Source organism: Podospora pseudocomata, chromosome 6, assembly GCF_035222375.1.
Source record: "Podospora pseudocomata strain CBS 415.72m chromosome 6, whole genome shotgun sequence".
NCBI classification, from domain to species: domain Eukaryota; kingdom Fungi; phylum Ascomycota; class Sordariomycetes; order Sordariales; family Podosporaceae; genus Podospora; species Podospora pseudocomata.
In genome coordinates, this window is record NC_085890.1 from 2,065,462 (window position 1) to 2,088,602 (window position 23,141).

Consider the following 23,141-nt stretch of genomic DNA (forward strand, 5'->3'; position numbering starts at 1 on the left):
CCCTTCCCAGTCGTCTATAACCGGTCCCGACCAGCCAACTACCGATCCGAAACCCCTCAACCAAGCCTCCTTAAACCCGTTAAACACGCAGTCCAACCTGAAACCATTTGCCCATCTTTGCGGGGAAACCTCGCCTATTTTGGGATGATCCTTGGGCCCACCATCAGATCTAAGACATTGGGCGCGCTGATATGACCTGTCGGAGTCGGACCGCATCTGATGGTTGTGGGAGTCGGGTAGTTGCGGGGAAAGGAGATCGGGGTTACCTGCTTTTGGCTGATATAAGGTAAGATGAGGTGTACAAAGAGTGATAACCGAGTTGGGGGTTGTGGAACGAGAGAAAAAGGTTGGAGTAGTAGGTTACTAGCCTTGTGTCAGGGCTTTTTGATCTAGGCCAGAGGTTGAAAGACATTGTGATGTTGGGGACTTTGGAGGAGATTGCGGTTGGTGAAGGTAGGATGCCTATCTTTGATTCTGATTTGAATGCACAAATGCTCTTGCCCGATCATCGGCCCTTGATGGTCGCTCCTGCCTACTGAACAGATTGATATGTGGTTGCCTTGGTGTTGATAAGATTTCAAGGAAGGTGCAGAGGTGTGGGTCAGGTCATCGAGTGATGGGTTTAGCTGGAATTCACTGAAAGCAGGGCCATCATCCAAAAATACCTTGCTCTCGCCCATAGAAAGGATGGCAATGCACCCCATATGAGGCTCCTTGGATTTGGCAAATTCTTAATCAACACACTCCCATGTACTGGTATTGTTGTTACAGTCATTAAAGACCTTGGGTGTCGGGGCTTAGGGATGTTTGAAATTGTGACTCTTCGCATAGACGAGCTCTGGTATATCGAAGATACGCAAAGGGAGTAAAATCTGTGAGTGAACTGGTTAGGGGAGAAACGTGACTTTTTCGTGTTTGTCAGAATGAAAGCCTGCTATTGCCTGTACCTTAAAACTCCAGGCTTTGATGAGATACTACCAGGTACCTACCTTATTAGGGTTGTTCAAGTCCGGAGGAACTAGAGTGGTTGCTTGAAAGGCTTTTTGCCATATTCACCTAATAGACAAGAAGCTGCTGACACTGGTCTCAAGGAGATTTGGGGGTTTGGCCTTGGGGTTGGTGCCAAACTCCAGATGAATAGTGTCGCATAAAAGCCAGAGCACTGGCCTCTGACGATGTCATTAGAGTTTAAGAAATTTAACAACTCTATCAATTGGTTCTGCTAATAGGGTACCTTATTCTTCCGATCAACATTGAAGACCGGCAAGCCAAAAATTCAGTGTGCTTTCACATCCAGAGATACCGGCGCCGGGCCATTTAGACGCACATCTGCCCCCCCCCGAAAAGCTCCGCTCCGAACAGCCAGCTGTTCTCTTCCAGAAAGTTCAAAAAAGAAACAAGGTTCCCGCCAAAATGGTCCACACTCCCCTTCGTCTATGGCAAGCCGTCTCGCTGATTGCCCTCCAACAGTGCCTCCTCCTGAACCTATCTCTCCTGCTCCAACCGCCGACATCATCCTTGCCATCGTCACTTGATGCCCCGAATACCGCCCCAAACTCTCTTGCTTCCGCCTACTCCCAGATATCTCGTACTCCGATCCCAATCGCCCCTCCCACCACTGCTTCAATGTTTTCTTGCACCGCTTTTTGATATCCTTGGCATTTTTCAAAGCCTCTTCGGCTAAATCCATGTCCTCTTTTGCATCATTCATGGCCCACTCCGCATCCAGCTCCTCCTTGAAGGCCGTGAGTTCCTTGCCGTCCAAGTCTGCTAGTTCCTTTGCTGAAACACCTCTTTCTTTGGCTTTTTGCGGCATTCTTTGGTGATTTCGTGGGCCTTTCTCTTGGTTTCAAAATCTTCTTTGCATTTCTCGTGATGTTCAACTGCTTCATCATAGTCCTCTTGGAACTTGGTCATTGTGGGCGAGGGCAAAGGTGTGAATTTGTTCGAGTTCGATGAAGGTAGTTGAGCTTGGGGGTTGCTATGGGGGTTTGAGTGGTAGTGGAGGTGAGTTGCTTCTGTGTGACTGTGTGTCTCTGGCTGTCTGTTCGATGGCTCAAGGTACCGAGAACCCAGGGTGTTTGTAGTAGAGGGAACGGTGTTGAGGACCTCGGCGTTTGAACTATCGAAAGTAGCTGAGTGCGTTTGACGCTATCATGGGTTGCGGGAGAGGCACGCATGCTGCTGAAAGTCGTACGGCAATTTATCAGATGATGCTTCATGAGCTTGTTGGTTGTTCAAAGACATGACACTTGACGTGAGAGTTCGGATATGGAACGGTCGCGGCCCTAACAGGCCAACGAGCTACGTAACAGGCTCTTAAGACAAAGCTTCATACGGCTGCTAGGCACGGCACCTGCTTTAAAGGTGCGGGTATGGAACGCGTCTGTCTAGCCACACCGGTCTATGATTGAGAAGATACGAATTGATATACAAGGCCTGAGAGTGATGTTGTCGGAGTGGCAACCTGTAATCATGAAACCTCGCCGATCGAGGGGGGTTACTCGGTCAAACGTTGTTACAAACACCAAAGCGGTTCTAGAACACGTACCACTTGTCAATGAGATGATAAATGTATTGCTATTGAGAGGCCTAAACATCAACTAGATCCTTCCTTCCCATCTAACAAGGTTTCATCATTGCTCGGTGACGCATGACTTGGCCTCGGCGTGTAGCGGCAACTTCCCATTCCCATACATTCAACTACTTTATTACACATCGGCTCTCATTGACCTTTGCGTTGCAAAACTGCCTCGAGACTGCCCTTTTCCCAGCTGACCTTTCTGATTCTGCGAAGTCCAGCATCAGCAGTTAATCGTCGTCCCGCAAAGAACTCAAATAATCAACACAAAGGATGACCTGCGTAAACTTGGATAACCAGCACAAGAACGGATAACCAACACAAACACAGACAACCACACAAACCGCCTCTCCCGCTCATCAGCCAGTCTAGCACTTGAACTATTTTTCCGTCAGTATCTCCAAGATCATCTCCAAAAATTATGAAACTAAGGCAAAAAAACTTACCACCGCAGGTCCAGGAACCTGATAGTTGGCCATGCTACCGCTGTAGATCTATTCCCCCCCACCCCCAGCCATGTCAGCATCTCCCCGATTCGAACTAATTCAGCAATAAAGACTCACGTTAACATTATACCCCGGATCAGTACTCTTGAACGCCCCTGGAATCAACGCCGTGGGACTCGGGTTGGTACTCCCCCCATTCGTGACCTTGACCTGCGCACAGCTAATGTAAAACTGCGGCGGCGCTCCCGGGTTGTGAAGACCGAGCTGCTGGATGCGGAGGAGGTACTCCCCGTCGGGGATGCATCTTGGGATATTCGAAGTGTACGAAACTAGGTATTCCCTTAATAAACCATCCCACCCTTTATCACATCTCTACTCCCAAAAAAACATTAGGGGACTTACTCCTCATCGGCCAAGAATTCCCACTCGGTCCCCAATCATAAATCTTGAACCACTGCCCACTCCCGTCATAATCTTTGACCAAGCCCGGCGCCTTGCTCATGTACAACGACACCGGTCCGGCGTGGTAGACCGCCGTGTCGAGCGTGAAAGTGAACTCATCCCCCGCCTTCATGGTCACAGTCTCGGTCCCGTTGCTCACCTGCCCTCCGACATTGCACCGGAGATCGGTCGAGGAGAGGTCTGTGACAGGGCCGTTTTGGAGCCAGGCTGGGTTGGAGTTTTTGCGGACGTACTTCCAGGCGGCGTGCTTGGTGCCGCCGGAGGTGAATTGTTGGAAGATGTAGTGAGCCTGCACGCCGGTGGTGGCCAGCAAGGCTGTAGTAAGCGCAAGGATGGACTTCATCTTGATGGGATTGAGTGATGGTGGTGATACCGGGCTAAGACAAAAGAACTAGACTGACGAGAGACGGCACGGTAGTGGAAGCATAAGATGCAGGCAAGTTCTTGGGAGGGGTTGAGTTGGGTTTATATCAATCAACACCGCCCCCCCCCCTCGGCTGCCTCTCACCGAATTCCTTCGATGGTACTCCTTCCATGAGCTTCCCGGAATTCATCGCTTCTTGCTCCGTTGTGTGGTGGTTTGTGGGGTAGATGCCCGCTGGAGGGTTAATTTGTATAAATTGAGTCTGGGGTTGGAGGGACGGGGGACTTGACTCCGTCGCGCGTTGCCGGATGAGGAAGTGTTCGGTCATCCAAAGGCACTTTGGGAGGCCGAGAGGTAAATATGGTCGAATCAGGTCCTCGGACTGCAACAACAGGTCAAGGAAAGATGTCCATTGTCGAGGGGTGATTCGTCTTCCACCTATGGGGTTTAGTTGCCATGTTTCCTGTCGCCTTGTAAGTCGAGTCGCTTATTTGGGAACGCAAGGGAGCAACGAGTGGAGCCGCATCTGTCTCAGAATAGGTGAACTAGAACTGGACCTTCGGTTTTCCCACAAGGGAACAAAATTGCTTGGTGATGTTGTCGCGATGAGTTGGCGTCGACTTTACCAAGGTGTACAAAATGCATATGATATACTTTGTTTTCAGCCCACAAAATCATCAACCAACAACCAGATGGCGAAGTGGCCGAGTGGTTAAGGCGCTGTGTTTAGGTAATCAGATTACCCGAAACCGCAGTGGGAAACCTCGCGAGTTCGAATCTCGTCTTCGTCAACTATCTTTTGTCATTTTTGCACCTGACACATAGCCACCGCCAAAAAAGCCAAGGTAGTAGTAAAGCTTCTGCTTTTTAGTGTACCAAACAACAAGTCAAAAAGAAATCCCTCTCGCTGCACGCAGAATGGTGAAAAGATATGGTTATACAGCTCAATTGACTGACAGGAATACGGCTAACGAGATACATTCATTATACAGCACACTAAAGATATTACAACAATCGTTCAAAACACTAAACCCAAAGCAGCTCAAGATAACACCAGTACCAAAGAAAACCCAAACAGACGAAAAGACCAAGCGGGTGACAGCAAAGAAAGGTTCGTCGCGATGACGTTGCCCACCCAACAAGCCCCAAGTCCAGCGCCCCTGTAACCCCTGAACCGAACCCATTTTCCCATCAACATCAATCACCATTAACCCTTCATCGATCCATACAACATACCACTCATTACATCCAACCCATCATCAATCACATTCAGAACAACCACCACGACCGCCTGGCAACATTAACATGATCAACCCCACTCCACCTCTTCCCCCCCTTCATCTCCACACTTCCCCCCTCCTGCTCCCCCCCACCAAAATACTTTGCAAACGAATCCCCATCCAACCTCCAATCCTTCTCTCTCGGACCAACATAAACCCCAATCAAATCATCCTGCTTCCCTTCCTTCCTCTCCCTCGCCCACGTCTCCGGCTTTGGCGCCTTCAACACACAGACATCCTTATTGCTGTCACCCGCCGCTTTGAGCAGCCTCTGCTGCAAGAGCTCGCAAAGCGCGGCGAATTCTTGTTCGTGCTCATCCTTGATGAACCCGCCCTGTCGGTAGTAAGCCCGTCTCAACAATTCAAGCTGCCAGGTGGCCGTCTTGGCGAGGGTTTCCGGTTGGAGAGAAGGCTGTCCGCACAATTGAGGTTGCTGCTTCTTCTCCACGTACGGCTGTCCACATGTCGCGCCGCCGACCTGGGCCTTCTTCCCCTCAAGGTAGGGTTGGCCGCAGGTTGGTTGGGAGTATAACCTGACGGGGCGGGACTCGTCCTGATCGTAGTCGCGAAGGGCAGCCTCGATTTCGCGGAGGATTTGCTCGTGGATCGTCATGCACCGGTCTACACGCTGGTTGGTGGTGTACAGCTCCGCCAGCATCCTTTGCATCTCGACAGTAACCGGGTCGAGAACGCCACGGGACCGACGGAGGTTGTAGCACATTGTCTCGCAGAGGTCGATGGCGGCAGGGACGTGTTTCGCGGCAACGTGAGCGTGAACCAACATCTTACCCACTGCCAGCACCCTTTCGGCGTTCCAGTTCTTTTGCACCTCGCGCGACTTCCAGAGCTTGAGGAGGAGGGACTCCAGCTCGACAAAATTCTGCTGGCTGCCAAGGAGTCTGACGATGCCGCTAATGTCCTCGTACTTGAGGCGGATGAGCTCAATGTTCTTGTCCTTGAGGATGGCGAACGCTTCCTTGGTCATCTCTCGTGAGAGGCGGAGGTATTCCTCCCAGAGTTTGGCGTCGTTGGGCCGAGGGACGTCGATGCCGGCCATGTACTCCGCCAGCTTGTAGGCGTAGTGCACACGGGTCAAGTCGCTGTAGTAGCCCTGCCTGTGGGCAAAGTAGAAGGTGCACCGAGCCACTTCGAGTGCCTTCTTCCACTCGCCCCCCTTGAGCAAAGAGGCGACCTTGTCGTTACCGGCTTTGCAAGCAACGGCGTTAAAGTCAATCTTCTTGAGATCTTGCTGAAGGTAGGCGAGCACAGCGAGGTAATAGATGCGAGTGAAGTCGTCGTGGGTGGTGATGAAGCCTCCAAACTTGGTCTTGAAGATGTGGAAGAGCCTCTGGTCGAGGACAGCGCACATGTGCTCTTGCTTCTGCTCAATCCAGAAAGCGCGGAGCTTGGCGCCGTAGTCGAGGACAAAGGTGGTCCTGCTGGTCTTGGACTCCGTCTCCCGCTTATAGGCCTCGTAGAGGGTGATCTCACAAAGTGCCATGGCCATCAGCTCGGTGAAGGTCAAGGCGTTGTTGTCGGTGAGGCTGTGCTGGAAGGCAAGGAGAAAGACGAGGGCGGTCTTGCTGATGGTCTTGTTGTACTTGACGACGATCTCGACGCTGCCCTCGAACTCATACCTGCCAAAGATGGCGAGGTGGCGGAGCTGTCGGACCAGCTTGAAGCCGTGCTGGACGATCTCGGCGGTGACAAAGATGGAGGAGAGGGTCACGGCGGCATAATACAAGTCAGCAGACTTGCACTCTTTCTCGGAGATGATCTCAACGAAGGCGATTTGGAGCAGCTCCACGATCCTCACATGCGACTTCTCACCACCAAGCCTCAAGTAGAGAACGATAACATCCTTCAGTTTGAGCAATGTCTCCTGGTGCCAGCAGCCGAGCGTGAGCTTGAGGTGGAGGTACGCCTCATAACACAGCTCAATGGCCCTGTCAAGAGTGGTGGTTGTAGTGGCACCGCCAGAAGTGATGATCGTAACATAGACCTTTGAAAGGCGCTTCTTGACTGTGGTGACGGTCGTCTCCGTCTCTGTCACGGTGGTTGTCTTGGTGGTCTTGATCCGTGTGATGACCTCCTCGTAAATCGTGACAGCCTCATGGTGATGCTTGTGATTCTTCTCGCAAACCTTGGCCAAAGCAATCATTGCTGTGATGATGATGTAGGCTTCGGTCCCAAAACAGACTGTGACAACCTCACGAAACTTGACCGAGATCTCATAGAGGATGGACCACTCGACTTTGGCATGAAACTCCAGCACGTGCGTGTAAGCCTCATAAACCAGAATGAGTGTCTCTTGCTCGAAGCGGATCTCCTTGTGGCAGTGGATAATCGTCTCCCAGAGGACGCAGCAAATCTGCTGAAGCTCAGCCCATCGCTGTCTCTCCTTGTAGAAGTGGATCAGGATCACAGCAGCCTTGATGGCATCGTGATGGCAGTGTTTCCGGCCCTTGTTGAGGATGGCGACAATCTCAATGTAGATGTCATAGCCCTCCTTGCGTCCCAGAAGCATGTAGTGGGCTGCCAAGGAGTACATGATCTTGATGGTGAGACGATGAGTGTGGCCGAGGTGCTTGCGGTACTTGGCAAGAATCTCGATGAACAGCTCAATGATCTTCTCATGGCGGTGGTGCTCCTCGTAGAAGCAGATGAGCACGGCGAGAGACTCTTCGGTCCTCACATCTTCCATTTGAAGGGAGATCAAGCAAGCGCGGAAAATGCGCAAGTAGATGGCTTCAGCCTTCTCAAAGAGGTACTGACGGTGGTAGCAGACAGCAAGGCGTCTGGCAACCAAGATGCACTCTGTGACAAAGCGCTCCGACAGCTTGATGGTGACCTCTGCGGTCAGGATAGCCTTCCAGGTGATCTCAAGCGACTGCGTGATGATGACCTCTGCCTTGGACCAGTGTCCAATCTTGATGTAGAGATTAATGAGCGCCAAGCAAGATTTGAAGAACGCCTCATCCACCTTACCCCCTTTGCATCGCTCGTAGTGCGCGACAAAGACCTCCCGGATGATGGTCTCAGTGACCTCAGTTGTAGTTGTGGTTGTGGTCTTGGTGGTGGTCGTGGTCTCGGCGATCTCCTCGACAACCTCGGTGATGAGGATGGTAGTCTCGTGTGCATCCTTGTGGTCACACTTGCCCTTGCCCTTGAACCACCCCCAGACCTTTCCAAACACCGAGATGGCAATCTGAAGAAGACCACACGCCTTGAAGAGCACCCCAATCTCCTTGAGAAGGACAATGATGGCCAACTCCTCAAACTTGTGGTGCTCATACTCCACCCACAAGCAGATGAGAATGTTTGAGGCCTCCTCATACCGACCAATTCTCCTGAGGAACTTGACATACTTGATAGCAATCTCGAGCTTGCTGATGTGCAGCTCAATGGTGGTGTGGACGCGGCAGAGCTGAGTGATGCGCCTCCAGAGAGTGATGTAGGTTCTCTCGGCCCAGAACCACTCCTCCTGAGACTCGTAGAAGAAGGCCAACTGAATGAGGATCGAGATACACCGGTGGTCGTCGACTCGGAAGCCGTCGGCGGTTTCGAGATACCAGCCAACGTATGAGCTGATTTCCTTCTCCTTGACCTGACCCTTGAACTCAATCTCCAAGCCGCCAATGTATTCGGCCAGCTCTCTCGTCTTGGGGTGGTTCTTTCCAAAACGGCCAATGTAAATCTCCCAGATCTCCTTCTGAATGACTCTAGTCCGTGTGGTATCCTTGATGTCAATGTACAGCTTGGCCAACACCTCGAGCCACCGGATAACAGTGTCGCTGGTGGCTCCGTGCTTGCCTTTGCAGATCTGGATCATGAGAATGATCATCTCCTCACGCCATGTGACAATCTCTGTGCGCTCCGTGATGGTGATGGTCTCGGTATACTTGAGAAAGTAGTGTGTGCATGTTACAACGACAGAGCTGGAGGTGGAAAGGATAACCTTCCCAAGCGAGGCAGCTCTGTAGAAGAATTTGGCACCGGCCAATGCATCAGAAGCCTCAACATGGATATTGCCGAGGATGATGAAGGTCTGCAGGACACTGATGTGACGCTCGCCGAAGCAGGCCTCTTGAACCCTCAAAGAAAACTCATGGTGCTTGACGTGGACTGAGACGGGCTCGCCATAGAGGTAAGCCGACCTCTCCAGCAGACCAAAGTGGCAAGAAGTTGGGAAGTACTCGACAAAGTCCTTGCCCAAAACCAGCTCCCCATCAGCATAGAGGCTGGATGCCCGGAAGTGGGCTTGCCAGTGCCTGACGGCATAGTAAAGCAGGGAGTGTGACTCAAAGTACCCGTCCACAAATCCATCATCAAGGCCTTCAAAAGAGGGCTCTGAGCTATCGGTAAGGCTGAGCTTCGAGTACAAGAGTAATGCCAAGGTCAGGTTCCGATGAGCATCTCGAACTGAGGGCAGCACCTTGCCATCCAACAGGGTCTGCATGTAGGAGCGGATGGACTTGCTCTTGAAGTGAACACTGCCGTTTTGGATAACGACAATGTCTCCGCAGGTTGACCTGATGCGTGCCACGACATCGATGGGGCCTCCAAGCTGACAGGTCTTGGTCTCAATGCGCAAGAGCTCGCCCAACTCATTCACGCCGAGGGGTCTATCGGCAGCAAGAACAAACGACAACAATGTCTGTGTGGTCTCATGCTTGAGGGAGATCTTTGACACAATCTTCTTGACGAGCTCGTCCAACGTGCCGTTGATGCCTTGGGCGGCCTTGACAAAGGCGTCAGGAGACTGTGTTGGCGCATCCTTGGCAAGCAGCCGCACGGCAATGTAAGCCCACAAGAACGAAGCCTTGGCCTTCTGTGTCAAGTCGTGGACGGTTCTCTCCTTAACCTCAGGACTCAGCTGAGTGAAGCCGGGAAACTTGGAGAAAGACTGGCGGAGGTAGCGCTTGATGTCACCATGGAGGTGCTGAGAGGTGATGGTGAAATGAGCGCATCCCTCGCTCAGATGTGAGATGGCACGCGACAAAGTAATGATGCGGACGTTCCTGTACTTGGCAACGCAAGTCCTGAGTTTGCCATGGAACTCAAGCGGGCTGATACTGCCAGTGACATCCTGGAAACCGTCGACCACGACGACCACGTTGGTGCGACGATCGTCAAGTGACCGCAGACCCGATTCCAGGGCGGCCCAGAGAGAAGTCTCGAGCTTGGAAGAGCTGCGGTGCTGGTCATACGACTCAAAAGCGCTCGTCAGCCGCTCGTACAGCCCGACATTGCCCACGTTCTTCTCAAGAAGCTGGAAGAGGATGCTCTTGAGGAAAGCAAGAACTGTGCACCTGGAAGGGTAGTCATAGGCTAGAAGATTGGTCAGCTATCAGATCTTGTGTGGAAAGCAAGGCTCAAACTTACGGAAGCTGTAGGTAAGCGTAGTGTACTGTGTGTGATCCAAGGGTCTTTGAAGACGCTCCTTCATCCAACCGGCAAGAACTGTCTTGCCCGATCCAGCCTCACCAGTAATAGTCAAAGCCTTCTCCTTGCCCCTGAGAAAGTTGACAAGAGGTGTTTTGACCCATTCACATGTGTCTTCGGCCCGCTTGACATTCTCAGACACTTGGTCGTAAAAGGCCCCTGTGGCAGACCGATCGTTCTGAAGCCGCCTGCGAACAGCATCGACACCAAGACTGTGAGTCCTGTTGCCCAACTTCAGCGACCACATCTTGGCAATGATGGAATCCCTCCTCCTCCAGATGCCAGCCACGTGCTGGCCAAATTCCGTCTCAAAGTTGATAACGACAGACTTGTGAGTGTTCTGTCCAAGGCTGCTGATCTTTTCTCTGTAAAGGATCGAGATCCGTCCAACCAGGTCAACGAGATCACAGTACAGATGAGCAAGGCTCTCCTTAACCTCCTGAGAGGCATAGAAGATATCTTGAATATGGCTGACATTGGTTATCAGGATGGCGAGCTCGTAAAGTGCCTCAAAGGTTGGCACAAGGGCCTGAGCCTGCTGATGTCCGATCTGTGATAGTCATTAGCGTTTGACTAAAGCTGCACATGAAATGACATACCTCGAGAAGAATCTGAGTGCTTCCCAAAGCGGTGATGGAAGCCTGATGAGCTCCAAAGCAGAAGTCTCCGACATTGGCTCCGAGGCCCCAGAGTTGAAGCCCAAAGAACTGAGCGGATTTGAGAACGCGGTCCCAATCACTACCCCGACGGGGCATGTGGATGAGACGCTCATCGGAGATGTACGCGAGATAGGACTCGATATCGACATGCTTGAAGTAAGTCTCAGTGTAATCACCAAACTTGTAAATGCGTTTCCGGATCTCTTTGCTGGTCTCGAGAACGCGAGTCAACTGTACGGTGACGGTAGACAGTTGACTCTGGGCGACGGTTGAGGTCGCGGAAAATGTCTCGTCGGCGAGGGAGGCAGTTCTCTCCGAATCGCTGTGCTCGCCGTCCGAGATCGGTGTGACTTTCACAGTCATAGGAGCATCGAGAGGCTTGCTCTTGACTGTGAGTCCACTGACGGACTCTTGGAGTCCGGCGCGAATGGTGTCCATGGCTGAGCGGTTCGAAGTCTCTGCTGGTTCTTCGTCAATGGTGTCGGAAACAAAAGATGATGCTGAGCTGCGCTTCCGAAGTCTTTTGCCTGGAGCGGGTCAAGGTCAGAGACTGGCTGGGGTTGCGAGTAAAGAAAAGCCCGGCATACCTGCAAATGTTTTTCTCAACCCCAACATAGTCGACGTTTATAGCATGGAAGACGGCACTGCTAGAGGAAGCTAGCCAAGTTCTTGTGTAGTAGCCAACAACGCCAAGAAGGATGTCGGGTCAGTACCTGAGTGGCTGCCCAAGCATGAAAAAGGAGCGTATTGTGACTGAGCTTGACGCCTGAAGAGATTCTTCTGCGGTTTGCCGTGCTCCTGAAAGGGACACAGGAGAGGAGCTCGGGGGGTTGGGCAGCATAGCATATGTAGTGGAAAGCAGCAAGCGTCTCCTGAATCCAGACTTCCATGGACACAAGCCACCACAAGGCGTTTAAGGGCCACATTTGGAATCAGACCTCGCCTTGCCACTCCCGAGCTAGATTCTGGATCAAATGATCAGTATATTGTGTAGCTGAAGCGGGTGACAGTGGCTGCCGCGGTAGATGGAATCCGGAAATGACAATTTGGCCGTGGGATATTCGTCCAGGCAGCCCAAATCAATGTAGCACAGACTCTCTGTATGATGTAGACATCACAGACCATGTCCGTTATCAGACGCATTTGGCCAATCGTTCGTGTCTATCGAGGTCGAGATCATTCGAAGTGGCATCATGTCCAATCCCATGCTGTTGATAGCTTCGACGCTTCTGCAGGAACAAATGTCCCGGGTCTTCAGCTTTCGTGGGGAAAATTCCCTGTCTGGCGATTCCAGTCTGCTGGTTCTCGATAGTCGTCGTCTTTCAGGTGACAAAAGCCGTTCCCGCAAGCCACGTTCTAACCGTGTTCGGCCCGTCGACAGGGGGTCTGCTGCAGGGGGACATCCGAAGACAGCGGGATAAAATCAATATCGATGTCTAGACCTTTCCGACTGGCCTCAGGTGCAATGCGAACTGGTAACATCGGGCCAAGTTCCTGATAGGGATGCTAGCGTCGATCATTGACGAGCAGCTGAACTGGTCAAGCGCGCAGGCCGTGTTGATCACCCGCATCCCGCTCAGCACACAGCCCCACTGCCCACGCGAGGTCAAGGAGTCGCCTGAAACCTGTTTCGCAGACTCCTCTGAATGTCGAACGGCGACATGAAGCTGATTTTTAGGATTCTTGTGATGTTTGAGGAGGCTGTACAGCTGAGACGACAGTCATGTCAGGAGAACATCTTGAAACAAGGAACTTTCAAGCTGAGATGGGATTGAATAGCACGAACCTCTGGTAGATGAGTCAGGGTAAGTGTTGGAGGGTCGAAGTTGGGATGGAATCAAATACCCTCAAGTTGAAGAAGACAAGAAAGAAAAAAATCAACGAAAGAAATGCAGGTCTCTTCCTTCTAGAAGAAGTGGAGCAGTACACGGCTGCAAACACCTGACAATCTGCTCTGGATGACGAACGGGAGGCACGATGGAATATTCAATGTCAGATTTTGATTATTTACAGATTACCTAAATATTGATGTTGTTTCCTCATCTCATCATCTCCCATATAAACTATCTACTTGTAAATATACATGCCAGGTTCTCGTTTCTCCCATCCCACCACCCTTTCTCCCCCAACAGCTCAAGCAATCGTCTTGTCATGATTCTTCCGCAGAATCTCGGCCGCAATCTTCTCAGCCAGGACATAGACCGTGCTCTGAGGATGCCCCGGCGGCAACAACGCAAAGCTACTGGCATCTACCACCCTCAGCCCATCCACACCAATCACCTTGGCTTCCTTGTCCACAACCGCCCAACGGTCATCCCTCTTCCCCATCCGGCACGTGCAAGAGGCATGCCAAATTGTCTGCACCGTATTCCGAATCACAGCCAAGATCTGTGCATCCGTCTTGACGTCCGGGCCAGGGAAGTACTCCTTTGTATCCGCCAACACGCCCATCATAGCCTTTGACGCAAACGCCTGACGCAGACGCTTGTACAGCGCGACAGCTACCTCCTGATCGGTCGGGTCGGTAAGCCACTTGGGATCGATGAGTGGGAGGTCCTTGGTATCGGCTGACTTGAGCGTGACGGTGCCCCTCGACATCGGAGCAACAAGACCACCAAGGATAGTCGCGTACATGTACCCGTCCTTTGGCTGAGTGGTGAACAAGTTGGAGAAGTCACCAACGTAACCCGGGGCAGTCAAGTACTCAACCTCAGGCCAGTCAGGTGGGAACTGCCCATCCAGAATCGTCGAAGTATCCTTCGGGATCAGCCCACGTGGTACCTTCTCCCAGCCTAGGAAATCACAAACGGGATTGGTCAACGGGCCTTGCTTCTTGAACGTATAAGGCCCCGCAAACTCTCCCAACACAAACAATGGATCATTGGCAATCCTAGTCAGCGTCTCGACCTTGACCCTCCAGCTCGGCCCAAAGAAGACATGATCTTGCATCCCCTGTCCAACTCCAGGTCTATCCGCGATGAGTGGAATCTTGTGCTTCGCCAGCTCGACCCTAGGGCCAACACCAGAAACCATCAGCAATTGCGGGCTTTGGAAAGCGCCGGCCGAGACGATAACCTCCCTCTTCGCCTTGAGAGTGTACTCGAACAGTCCAAAAGGCCTGCTCTCCACCACAACCCCGGTCGCCCGTTTCTTCTCATCAAAGACAATCTTCTTCGCCAGCGTCGTCATGTAAACCTTGAGATTTCTCCTCCCGGATGCCTCTCGCAAGAAAGAAGTCTGACTCGAGTCACGAGTCTGGGTCTCAGGCCGGATAGTCGAAGCGCAATACTGCGCGCCCATCAAACTCCCGCTGTTGAAGTCTTGCGTAGGTCCGATACCGATCTCGTTCAGCGCAGGTTCCATCCATGTGCTAAAAGAGTTGGCGTAGTTGGCATAAGACACTTGAAGGGGCCCTCCGCCAGTGGTGGAGAAGGCATTGATGTTGAACTCGGCCGAGGCATTCTTGAACCGGAGGTCCTCTCTGGGAGGTGTGAAGCTGACACTCCTCTTGAAGTGCGGCTGCAGCGCCTCCCAGGAGTAGCTCTCGTCACCGACGGCCTCTGCCCATTTCTGGTAGGACTGGACGGTACCCCGTTGGTAGATCATGAAGTTTCTTGCTGAGCTGCACCGTCATTAACCACTTTGTCGATATCCCAAGATCACCGAGGTGCGTAACATACCTCCCACCAAGACACTTTCCCCTGGCATAGTGAATCTTCCTCCCATTTGCACCCCTCTGGGGCTCGGTGACAAAGTTCCAATCAACCAAGGGGTTGGTGTCGCTTGGATCCGACCCAACAAACAAGACATCACCCACTGGCGTCTTTCCCAGCAAAGGATTGGTGATCTGGTAAAAGCTCCCCGCTTCGACAACAGCGACAGAGATGCTCGGGTCCTCGCTCAGCCTGTTGGCAAGAGTCAAGCCGGCGGTGCCACCGCCGACAATGACATAGTCGAATTCCTTGGAGATGCCAAACTCCCCTTCGAGGTTCCTCGGCAGCGCCTGTTCGTATGCTTGCTCAGCCTCGATGGGAACACCGTAGACGAGGTTTGTCGTCGCAACAACAACCAAAAGGGACAGAATCCTATTGGTGCTAAGGATATGCATCTTCACGGGTCTGAGGGGATCAAGGGGGAAGATGGGGAGGGAGGAGGAAGGAGGGAGAGCGGGCCTGGAACCCGGAAAAAGGTCACATCACTGCAACACGCTTGCTGCTCCCCAGGTCCTTTATACCTACAATCTTACCCCCCGACCAACACACCGGAACCTGAACGACAAATCCAGACCAACTCGACGATCTTGATGTTAGTTGCGGAGACGTCAACTCCGTCCTCCCCACGATCTCACTGCCCGTCCAGGCGCTAACTCCCTAAAACCCGGTTTCATTGGATTTGTTCGTCGTGATCGACACTGACTAGAGAAGCAGACGGTGGACCACTCTGTTGACCACAATCAGAATTGGGGAAGCTGGCACTGGCAAGAGTGCAGAATCTTGGTCACGACAACCAGAAAACTCACCTCTCTGGGTCCATCCCTTCTGTCCTAAATATGCACCGAACCACCCGCTAACAATCCCCCGCTAAGCACCCTGACACCTCGGCCCAACAGTTGACGTTCAAGGGGGTGTCACTGTCAAGCTGTAAGGACCACCTATGTTATTGGATCCATAACCACCAATAAAATCATCATCCATCGCCGATCTTTGCTGAGAATGGAATTCAATCGATCAATTCCAACATGTATCTACCCTAACTCCCCAGCCGTATTCGTACCTGCATTATGATCATCTCGAGTTCCCCTCCTCAATTCCCCCCCCCCCCCCAAAAAAAAAAACCTCGGCTGTTCTAACCATACCTTCATCAGACCTTTATCCCCCCATCCCCCGTACTATCAACAACAATGTCATCACGCTCAGTCGGTCGCCGTTGAGCCTTCACAACCCCCGCCTTCCCAATAACCCCGGACCCCCGAAAAGCTACCAAAACAACCACAAATGCCGCACACCCCAACGCAAAATTCCACCACTCCGCTGCTCGCAGACCCGCGAGCGAAGCCGAGTCCCAAGGAATCACCGGCCCAGCCTTCTCGACATCGACCCTTCTATCACGCGCCATAACAGCCGTCTGAATCGCCGTCGCGACAGCCAAACCGATAGCCCTTCCCACCTGACCCATGGCATTAACCAAAGCCCCCCCCAAAGCCTGATCCGACTGAGGTAACGAATGGCTCGTAAACAAAATCAAAGACGGCCACGTAGTATCAGCTCCAAAAACCGACAAGACCATAGCCGGGAACCCATAAGCCCAATACGTCGTCTCGGGCGGAATCGGAGCAGCAAAGAGTATCGACGATATCGACACGCAAAACGTCCCCACCGCCAAAAGCAGGTAAGTCGGCACCCGCGCCAAAAGCTGGCTGACAACCAGCGCGGTGATGACCCCCATGATCCCCGTCGGCAGAAACCTCAAGGTCGTCTGCAACGTCGACAGGCCCTGAAAGTCCTGGTAAAAATACGTGGCATAAACCAGCAACCCATTGAAACTGCTGAAAAAGAGAGCCATGATCGCCATGGCAGCGCTGAATTTCGTGCTGTGAAAGACCGAAACCTTCATGATCGGCGCGCGTTTCTTCGTCTTTTCCAGATGTCTCTGCCAAAACACAAACAACGTCACCAAGATAACCGAAACCACAATCAACACCGGTATCCACGGCGTCCTCCACCCAACTACATTTCCTTGTGTCAAGGCGAAAAGCAACGCCAGCAAGCCCACGGTGACCAACCCAGCCCCCAACCAGTCAACCGAATTCTTCACCGTGACCCCCTCATCATGCAAAGTGTGATTCGGCGCCGGCAAGATAAAAAACGCCGCCACAGTCACAATGACAGCCAACAAACCCATAATGACAAAAACCCATTTCCATGAGGTGTACTCCGAGACAAAGCCCGCGAGCAAATTCCCAAACACCGCTCCCACAGGGGCACCTGCTGAGTAACAACTAAAAGCATAGTTTTTCGCTTTTCCAGGTCGAAAGGTAGTTCCTAGGATTCCAATCGCCGTTGGAACGTTGGCTGCCGCACCCTGTAGACAAATGTTAGCATAACTAGGCGGTAATTTCACCCATTTTTCAACCTACAAGCCCAGAAAGACCACGAAACAAATCAAAGGCGATTTCGTTTGGTAAAAAGGGATTCACCAGCATGGTCATGGCGAACCAGGCCGAGCCAAAGATGAACATCCTTCTCTTGCCGTAGATGTCAGCTATCCTGCCCCAGAGGAGGAGGAAGCAGCCAAAGGTGAGGGAGTAGGCCGAGACGATCCATTGGAGGCGGGTGTCGGGGATGGAAAGGTCGCGGCCTATGGTTGGGAGGATGATGACCACTGCTTGGCCGGAGAGGGTCTATTTTAGTCGTTAGTTGTCAAGTCTGTGCATAGGTAGTGAAGGGAAGACGCGTACGTTGAGAAAACTCGCGCCTGTGACGGTAGCCACGAGGGCGATACATCGCGCTTTTGAGAACGGCAAATCCGATTTGGGCGGTTCATCGTCGTCGTGTGGTATTTCTTGGGCGACGTTGGTGGTGTCGGTGAGCTCATCGCTTAACTCCGAGTCACCCCCTTCCGATCTCGCTTGGATTCTCTCACGGGCCGACGATGCTGATGCTGCCGCCGACTGCTGGTGCGGAGAGATCTTGTCATGGTCAACTGCCGGTGTTGCCATTGTTACGCAGGGGGGCTCACACTCCAATTTTTTTTATTTTATTTTTTGGATGGAAAGGAAAAGCAACAATGGTGTTGTGATGAAGGAGATGGAAATATTTTTTTTTTGAATTTGAGTTGAGGTAAACGATATCCTGCCGGCCCCACCGGCTCGGTTGGGGATAGCGCGGGTGTATGGGCCATCACGATATAAGGTAAGGTACGGTACATGGTTCCTTCCCGAGTAGTAGTAAGATTTGGTCTGTGGGTTTGGAGGAGACGGCAGGAGGGAAAAGATGGGCGGCGGAATGTGGGACTCCGGAAATATCTTGGTGATGCTGGAACCGGGAGTGTCAGTGTGGCATGGGGATTTGACATGTTTTGGGTGAACTTGGCATGCAGGTAGGTCTCAGTTGGAAGATTATGCTTATGATCGCTACCTTTCCCTTGCTTGGAGTTGTAGCGAGGCTTTGAAATGAGATGAAGGGGTGGGGGCTGCTTTTCATGATGTTTCTTTCTCGACTTTCTTCGCTGTGATGACCTTGCAATGATAGATAATTCGGTACTTTGCAAAAACAGCTTGATTTGATGGTCTCATCAAAAGGCCCAGTAAGATCAAATCAATCGCTATGTTTCTATTGCTGACATGCTTGATTCTCTCGAGTCGTTATTGTCATGCAGCACACCTACTCAAGAATGCAATGACTTTACAAAACCACTTTGCGCCCGCTTCTACCATTGCATTGATGAGTTGTTTATTGCAACTATGATATTTGACCAACCACAGCCATACGACTTGCACACTGCTCTTATCTCTTTGTACCTAGTCAGAGCAACCTGAAAAGCTGCAGTCTCTCACTCAAGTCAAACAAACGTTTGGTCAGACCAAGCTGCTGAGCCTAGCCCATTGTAACAGACAGAGCCTTTGTCAATTCACAAGACATCAACGTAAAAACAATGACTGGTCTTGGTCACCAAGGAAAATAACAAGAGCCCCTTGGAGCGTGTCGCAATGTTGACAACCACTATGCTTCTTTGTGTCCTTCATCAGTCAACAAGCTGGCAGTGCCTCAAGGGGCAGTTTGGCTTTCACAGGACACTGTAGGCCCGACAGCGTCAAGCAAGCGCACATCCAAATGCTGAAATATTTGGACATATATAAACTTGCTTGACACATAACCATCCCATCCCCAAAACTTCATCCCTTATCGGTTCTACTTTACTCGACCAGCTCACATCGGGAACTGTTTTGCCTCATCCTGACTCGATCCATCCCGCCTGTCTTCATCCTCGTCGTCACTCTTCACTCCAGCCAACTTCATAGGTACTTCATCTCACTCCAGCCCACTTTATACTCCATCTCACTCCAAGCATAGTCTTAGGTTTGACATCAGTCTTGAACTCAGTCAACATGTCTTCCTCAGAGAATAATCATGTCTCTCGGACACCAGACACCGAAGGAGACTTCAGCTCTCCCAACTCGCGTGTCTATGTCCGTACACCTATGGCAACAATCAGCAGCACCACAGGGCTCAAGTCAACAGTCCACACTACCTCCGTTGACGAGAAGGACTGTTCCCATCAAGAGGGTCAGCAACGCCAGTACCAAGAACAGCGTCAACATCAGTATCGACAGCAGTATCAACCGCGGTATCGCCAGTCCAGCTATGCCAGCAGTCGCAGCAGTCTTGCCAATGAAGTCATCTTCGACCATGAAGACTCCCCTCCTCCGCTGAAAGACAACAACGGTCCCTTTCACCCTGCCAGCCCCTATGCCAAAGATGATCAAAGCCATGGCCTGGGCATCAACGCCGAAGAAAGCTGCCTGCATCATGAACAGCGAGGCACACGAACAGTCTCCAGCCCAGTAGGCACAAGCGGCAAGTACGGCAAGACCACAGAACAACCCCTCGCTGGGGTGAACTGGCGAGACCGCAGCGTGAGTTATGGTGACAGCTACGGGGGACGGTGGTCTTCCAACCTACGGGGGTCAGCTGCCAGTGAGAGCTATGGCCCAAACAGGTTCTACCCTCCCGGCTACTACTTCTCTCCTGCGAACCGTTGGAATCCAAGCTTCCGCTCTTACAAGTCGTCAGCGAGCACAGATCTTCTTGCCAGCCTCACAAGCAACACCAGAAAAGCCCCTTTCGCTGCACAACCTTCTTCGACAAACCGATTCCACGTGTTCCAAACGTTGAACAACAACAACAACAACAACCAGACCGACGAGAACGACAAAAAGATGTCGCACTGTGACAAGTCCGGAACCTTCGGCGTTGTCGGAGACGGCCGCTTCGGCGCCAGACCCACTCCCGCTGCCCCCGCCCCGCCTGTCCTCACCTCGATCGGTGCCTCCGGCTTTGCCTCAGGCAGGATGATGAGTCACCCCGGCGGGAACGACTCTGGAATCTCGGGCTTTGCCCAACCCCAACCCTCCGGCCCCGCCTACCACCCGGACGCCCTCTCCTCCCAGCTCCGGTCCTTGTCCTTCCACTCCGGCGCCGCCACCGCCGTCCAAGCTCCTGGCCCCTTTTCCGCTGCCCAGCAGCACCCCTTCCCGGGCCAGCAGCACCCCTTTTTCCCTCAGCCTGCCGCCGCCCCCTTGTTTCCCGCTGGCTTTCGCCCCCTCGCGTCCGTTCCTGAAACCGTCGTCGTCCGAGCTGGTCCCTCCTCCTCCGGCGCCCTCGTCCCAGCCCCTGGGCAGCCCTTTTTCTTCCGGCCGATGGAGTGCCGCACTCACCGCCGCCTGACCGACCTCGAGTCCTACGACTTGATGATCAAGGGGTTCAGCCCCAACTACAAGGGGAACCCGGACCTGGACCGGAACCGGAGCGCGACCATCCCCGAGGACATGAACTGTTCTCTCTTCCTGGTGGGCTTGCCCGCCGATGTGACGACTCACGAGCTGCTTGCTGGGGTGAGGAACGTGGGACGGGTGTACGCCACCCACATCAACCCCCCTGAGCCGGAGAAGGGCCACGAGCAGAGCGCGGCCAAGATTGTGTTTTTCGAGAGGAGTGCTGCCGGTACGTGTTCATTCCCTTCTCGTTTTCTTCATATGCATTCGAGCATTCCCACCACGCCTCAGAAAGTTCTGAGTAGGCCTTCCAAAAGTTTGGATTGGCCTGTTGACCATCTTTTTATGCCTTTCGAGCTATCGAATAGGCATATCATGCTGTCAAATAGGCCTTCCAAACTCTTGGATATGCCTTCAAGATATCTTCAGACCCCTTCCCACTATCCTGAGACGCCTTTTGGCCATCTTTTTAGGCCTATTGAACTCTCGAATAGGCCTAAAATATGAGTTGGCACGCCTTCAAAACTTTTTGACAGGCCTCTCAAACCCCTTTTGACGCATGCAACGTTCTTCCAAACGCATGAAACCGGAAAGCTAACCCACCCTTCCCACCAGAACGCTTCTTCCGCCAAACCACAACCCAGGGCTTCCGCATCCCAACCCGCGCTCCTCCCCACAACCCCGCCCGCGTGACCTGGAACCGCATCCGGTCCGCCGAAGTCGACATCAACGGCTCAAAGTCTCGCGTCCTCCTCATCTCCGGACCCCCCCACATCGTCAACGAGCAGCACCTCCGCGAGTACTTCGACAACAAGCTCATCTACCAAGTCGACGAGATCATCGTCCATCACCCCGGCGCCGTCCCTGCCGCCTTGCCCGCTCTCCCCGGTTCCTCTGCTGCCAATCCCTCGACAGGCAACCTCTCTAGCTCTGGTGGTCCCCGCGCCCCAGCCGGCCTATTGGCCTATAACGACGTCCCTTCCGGCGCTCCCGTTGCCAGCCACAGCAACATCTCTTCCAGCTCGGGCGGTGTTCCCACCGGTTATAACAATAACAGTTCTTCTTCCTCCTCGGGTCTCGCCCCCAATATCAATGTTGCCGGCCACAGCAACATCCCCCTCGCCGCCGGTCCTCTCATCCTCGGCAACAACGACAACAACGACAACAACGTCAACAACGACAACAACGACAATAACGACAACAACGACAACAACAACAACAACAACAGCAGCAGCAGCGGCGACGACAACAACAACAACAACAACAACAACAACAACAGCAACGACAACAACGACAACAGTGGCGCCAGCGGCTTCAGCCCCGGCCACTCCAAGTCCGCCTCCAGCATCAGCTCCGGAAGCCACAGACCCAGCTCTCTCCTGGGCCAGCTCAAGGGCGATAGAGCCCTCATCGAGTTCCGCTTCGGCAGTTACCGCTGCCAGTCCGAGGCCGCCCGCATGGCTCTCGTGAGAGAGTTTAGGGAGTTTGGGGTCTTGTGCGAGTTTGGGAGGGATCCTTGTGATCGTGTAGAGGAGAAGGAGGAAGGAAAGGGGAAGGGGAGAGAGGAGGAGCAGCAGGTGGAGGTTTATTTGGGTGGTGGTGGAGATGGTTGTGAGGACCACCACCCTTTCTGGAGGGGAGGAGAAGCTGGGATGGGTGGTGGTGCGTTTGCCGGCGGTGCTGGTGTTGGGGGTGATGCGTTTGCTGGCGGCGAGGGGGGCTTCGGCTCCGTGTTCACTCCGGGTGCGGGCGCGCACCTGTCCGCGACGACCCCGGCTGGGGGTTACTTCCAGTCGCGAGCTCAGAGCGACAGCGTGCGCGCCCTGTGGGGTGATGCTCGTGAGAGGGCGTGAGGGGAAGTTTGAGTTTTCGGGGAGGATTCTGTTTCGGGGTTTTTTTTTGGTTTTTTTTTTTTTGGTTTTTTTCTTCTCTGCGATGGCCGACGGCTTCCTGAGTTTGGAGGGGGTGAGAGAATGGTCGGGGGGGTTTTGGTGGTCTCGCCGGGAAATGCCAAAGTTGCGCCAATTGGCGCTTTAATATCTTTTTGTTTTTTCCTTTTGTTCATGGAGAATGGCATTTGGAGATGGGGTCAGGAAATAAATAGCATTGCAACTGTGGGAATACCAAGACTTTTCGGACATCAAGAATATGGACTGCTGTGACTGTGGTTTGTGATGGTCGTGATGTTCGTGATGCTCTTCAACATGCCATGTTCTATTACGGCATTGAGAACAACTGACAGGATATGACCCGTCCACATACATTATGATCAGGTTGCATTGACACTGAAGCAGACATATTGCGGATGGTGATACTGCGATATTGATGGAGCATTGAACAGATGAAGTCTCATCAACCCTAACCCAGCAGCAATAAGACAGTACAGGGTGGGGCATGGCGTTCCAGATCTT

At 52.7% G+C, this 23,141-nt stretch overlaps 5 protein-coding genes and 1 non-coding gene across 6 annotated transcripts; 2 read left to right on the plus strand and 4 right to left on the minus strand.

Moving 5' to 3' along the window:
- Positions 1 to 2,390: 2,390 nt before the first annotated feature.
- Positions 2,391 to 4,695, minus strand: QC762_601100 (uncharacterized protein). Its single transcript, XM_062891808.1, has 4 exons — positions 3,430 to 4,695; positions 3,028 to 3,356; positions 2,552 to 2,961; positions 2,391 to 2,439 (listed from the first exon to the last, which is right to left on the minus strand). Exons 1-2 carry the CDS (start codon positions 3,830 to 3,832, stop codon positions 3,127 to 3,129), a joined length of 633 nt encoding a protein of 210 aa, XP_062740682.1. The 5' UTR covers positions 3,833 to 4,695; the 3' UTR covers positions 2,391 to 2,439; positions 2,552 to 2,961; positions 3,028 to 3,126.
- On the plus strand, positions 4,548 to 4,644 carry QC762_0095480. Its single transcript has one exon. It is a non-coding gene; the product is annotated as a tRNA-Leu (tRNA).
- A 427-nt stretch (positions 4,696 to 5,122) lies between the features above and the next one.
- Positions 5,123 to 13,080, minus strand: QC762_601090 (uncharacterized protein; the record flags this gene model as incomplete). The annotated part of the gene is made up of 5 exons (XM_062891807.1): positions 13,024 to 13,080; positions 11,825 to 12,946; positions 11,178 to 11,764; positions 10,519 to 11,128; positions 5,123 to 10,464 (listed from the first exon to the last, which is right to left on the minus strand). Exons 2-5 carry the CDS (start codon positions 11,850 to 11,852, stop codon positions 5,123 to 5,125), a joined length of 6,567 nt encoding a protein of 2,188 aa, XP_062740683.1. The 5' UTR covers positions 11,853 to 12,946; positions 13,024 to 13,080.
- A 290-nt stretch (positions 13,081 to 13,370) lies between these two features.
- QC762_601080 (uncharacterized protein) lies at positions 13,371 to 15,729 on the minus strand (the record flags this gene model as incomplete). The annotated part of the gene is made up of 2 exons (XM_062891806.1): positions 14,918 to 15,729; positions 13,371 to 14,859 (listed from the first exon to the last, which is right to left on the minus strand). The coding sequence occupies exons 1-2, from the start codon at positions 15,343 to 15,345 to the stop codon at positions 13,371 to 13,373; spliced, it is 1,917 nt and encodes a 638-aa protein (XP_062740684.1). The 5' UTR covers positions 15,346 to 15,729.
- A 368-nt stretch (positions 15,730 to 16,097) lies between these two features.
- On the minus strand, positions 16,098 to 18,501 carry QC762_601070 (uncharacterized protein; the record flags this gene model as incomplete). The annotated part of the gene is made up of 3 exons (XM_062891805.1): positions 17,695 to 18,501; positions 17,374 to 17,637; positions 16,098 to 17,318 (listed from the first exon to the last, which is right to left on the minus strand). The coding sequence occupies exons 1-3, from the start codon at positions 17,953 to 17,955 to the stop codon at positions 16,098 to 16,100; spliced, it is 1,746 nt and encodes a 581-aa protein (XP_062740685.1). The 5' UTR covers positions 17,956 to 18,501.
- A 756-nt stretch (positions 18,502 to 19,257) lies between these two features.
- On the plus strand, positions 19,258 to 22,874 carry QC762_601060 (uncharacterized protein). Its single transcript, XM_062891804.1, has 2 exons — positions 19,258 to 20,959; positions 21,346 to 22,874. Exons 1-2 carry the CDS (start codon positions 19,345 to 19,347, stop codon positions 22,581 to 22,583), a joined length of 2,853 nt encoding a protein of 950 aa, XP_062740686.1. The 5' UTR covers positions 19,258 to 19,344; the 3' UTR covers positions 22,584 to 22,874.
- Positions 22,875 to 23,141: the final 267 nt, after the last annotated feature.